General features: G+C 45.1%; 1 protein-coding gene and 1 pseudogene across 5 annotated transcripts in view; one reads left to right on the top strand and one right to left on the bottom strand.

The window, feature by feature from the left end:
- ZFP2 (ZFP2 zinc finger protein) overlaps positions 1-1,865 on the bottom strand; it is a 33,791-nt gene that overhangs the window by 22,427 nt on the left and 9,499 nt on the right. Inside the window, exons 2-3 of one of the 5 annotated variants that reach the window (XM_012649972.1) lie at positions 899-1,029; positions 497-591 (exon numbers count right to left, since the gene is read on the bottom strand). In XM_012649972.1, the coding sequence (XP_012505426.1) occupies positions 497-591; positions 899-1,029 (226 nt within the window). Of the gene's footprint in view, positions 1-496; positions 592-898; positions 1,048-1,865 lie in introns of all 5 variants that reach the window. The other 4 variants (XM_012649973.1, XM_012649975.1, XM_012649976.1 and 1 more) reach the window with 4 other exon arrangements.
- LOC105814848 overlaps positions 1,802-1,865 on the top strand; it is a 4,021-nt pseudogene continuing 3,957 nt past the window's right edge.

Genomic DNA, 1,865 nt, shown 5'->3' with positions numbered 1-1,865 from the left:
AAAAAGCTTACAAATGTTTAAATGAATAAGGGAAAGGAAGCTATGGATATAGGTTATGGCTGAGAAGACATACTCATGAAGGCAAGTAAAGGCCCAGAGGAGAGAGAAAAACAGGGGAATTCATTTGAATTTGATGATAGAGTGCTGCTAAAAAATAATAAAAAAAAGACAAAGATTGAGTTCAAAGTATAAATAAAGATGATAAAGAGGACATAGCAATTGCTAACATTTACTGAATGCTCAGTATGTTCCGGGGCAATGGTACATGCTACAAATGTAGTGGCCCATTTAATGCTTAAAATGTATTAATATTACCTCCCTCCAAGGAAGGACATATGTGAGCTCTAGGGAAATGAGTCCCATCAGTAATGCAGAGGTATCTTCTGAGAATACACGTCAAATGGCTCTAGTCTCCCCAGACACCAAAGGATCTCTGAAGTGATTTCTCCTCAGTGAGACACACTCGTGTAGCAAGTCTGTGCAGCCTGACACTTACCTGGAAAGACACACTGGGGAGTTCTTTTGTCATCAGGCTCGCTTCTCCTTGTTCCGGCTGGGAAATCACATTTGCTTTGGAAAGTTGATTTCCTGCTAGGGAGGAAAGACACTAAATTTGGATTCTGAACTGAGTCTAAAAACCAGTCCTAGCACACTTCTGATCCTCTCCCCTTCGGAGCTTCTGAAACGAAGGAAGGTGTGGCTCATGAAGTACCCCATTTTCCACTCTCTACAGAAAAGACCTTCCACCTCGAAAGAGGGCACACCAAGCACATACCCTAAAACGATGTCCTGTAAGAGCAAGGATTTTAAGTCCAAATCCATGAATTTCAGAGGCTATACAGGATTGAGGCGGGAATGGTGCCAAGGTAGGTTTTGAGTTTCAAGGAGTGGTCCTTACCCAGCGAGACCCAGCTGCTGTGGTTCTCCAGCATCACTTTCCCACAGGTTCCTCAGGGCAGAGTCTAGTTGAATCCACTCCTGCCAGGGGAAATCCACAGACGCATCCTTGAATGTCACTGACTCCTGAAACTAAAAATTCCTCCTCACCTAAGGATTATGCAAACAGACTGTCTGAGAGAAGTGAAAAATTCAGCAGCACTAGGAGAAGAAGGGACAGGATACAGACATCTGTATGAGAAAAACATGCTATCCTCCAAATAAAACATCTGCAACAAAAACAGACAATATTATGAGATAATCAGAGATAAATATAATATAAAAAGTGCTTTGGGAGTTAAGGACTGGAAGAGCTGGTATGAGGCAGATACAGGGAAGGTACTAAAGCCTGCCCTAGATTCCCACTGGAGAAGAGGAGGGGGTGTTCTGATCACCTCCTATTAACCCCACTGGTGAGGGAGGGAATCCCTGCTTTAAATAGTACAAGATGACCAAACACACGACATCTGACATGGGACAGATGAGGTCAACAGCAATTTATCGGTCACATATATTCACAGCCTGGGGGAGGAGGATGCCACATGCCATGCAGGGTCACATGGGGGTTACACTCAGGAACATGGTGAACCAGCAGGTCTGTGAGAGGCAGGCTTGGTAGTGACAAGAGGGGAGGTAACCTCTGGTTACCATGGGAGGATATAACTGGCTTGTTTGAATAATCTGCAGGCTGGTAAGGAGACAAAGCCATCAGGTTGAGGACTGGGCAGAGTGTACCTGGCTGACAGGGGGGCTGGCTGCAGAAAGCCTCTCCTGCTAGGAGGAGGCACATCTATCTGGTGAGAGCAGGGAGCTCACAGCCAGGTCTCACAGTCTAACTCATAGCCCTGTAAGGCTCAAATACATCATGGGAGCACAAGGCTTTACAATACAAGTAAGAACTCCAGTTACTGGAGAAAAGCGTGTGTAAA

Source organism: Propithecus coquereli, unplaced genomic scaffold (genome assembly GCF_000956105.1).
Source record: "Propithecus coquereli isolate 6110/MARCELLA unplaced genomic scaffold, Pcoq_1.0 Scaffold308, whole genome shotgun sequence".
NCBI lineage: Eukaryota > Metazoa > Chordata > Mammalia > Primates > Indriidae > Propithecus > Propithecus coquereli.
Note: the sequence above shows the minus strand (reverse complement) of the source record. Positions and strands in the feature narration are given on the sequence as shown.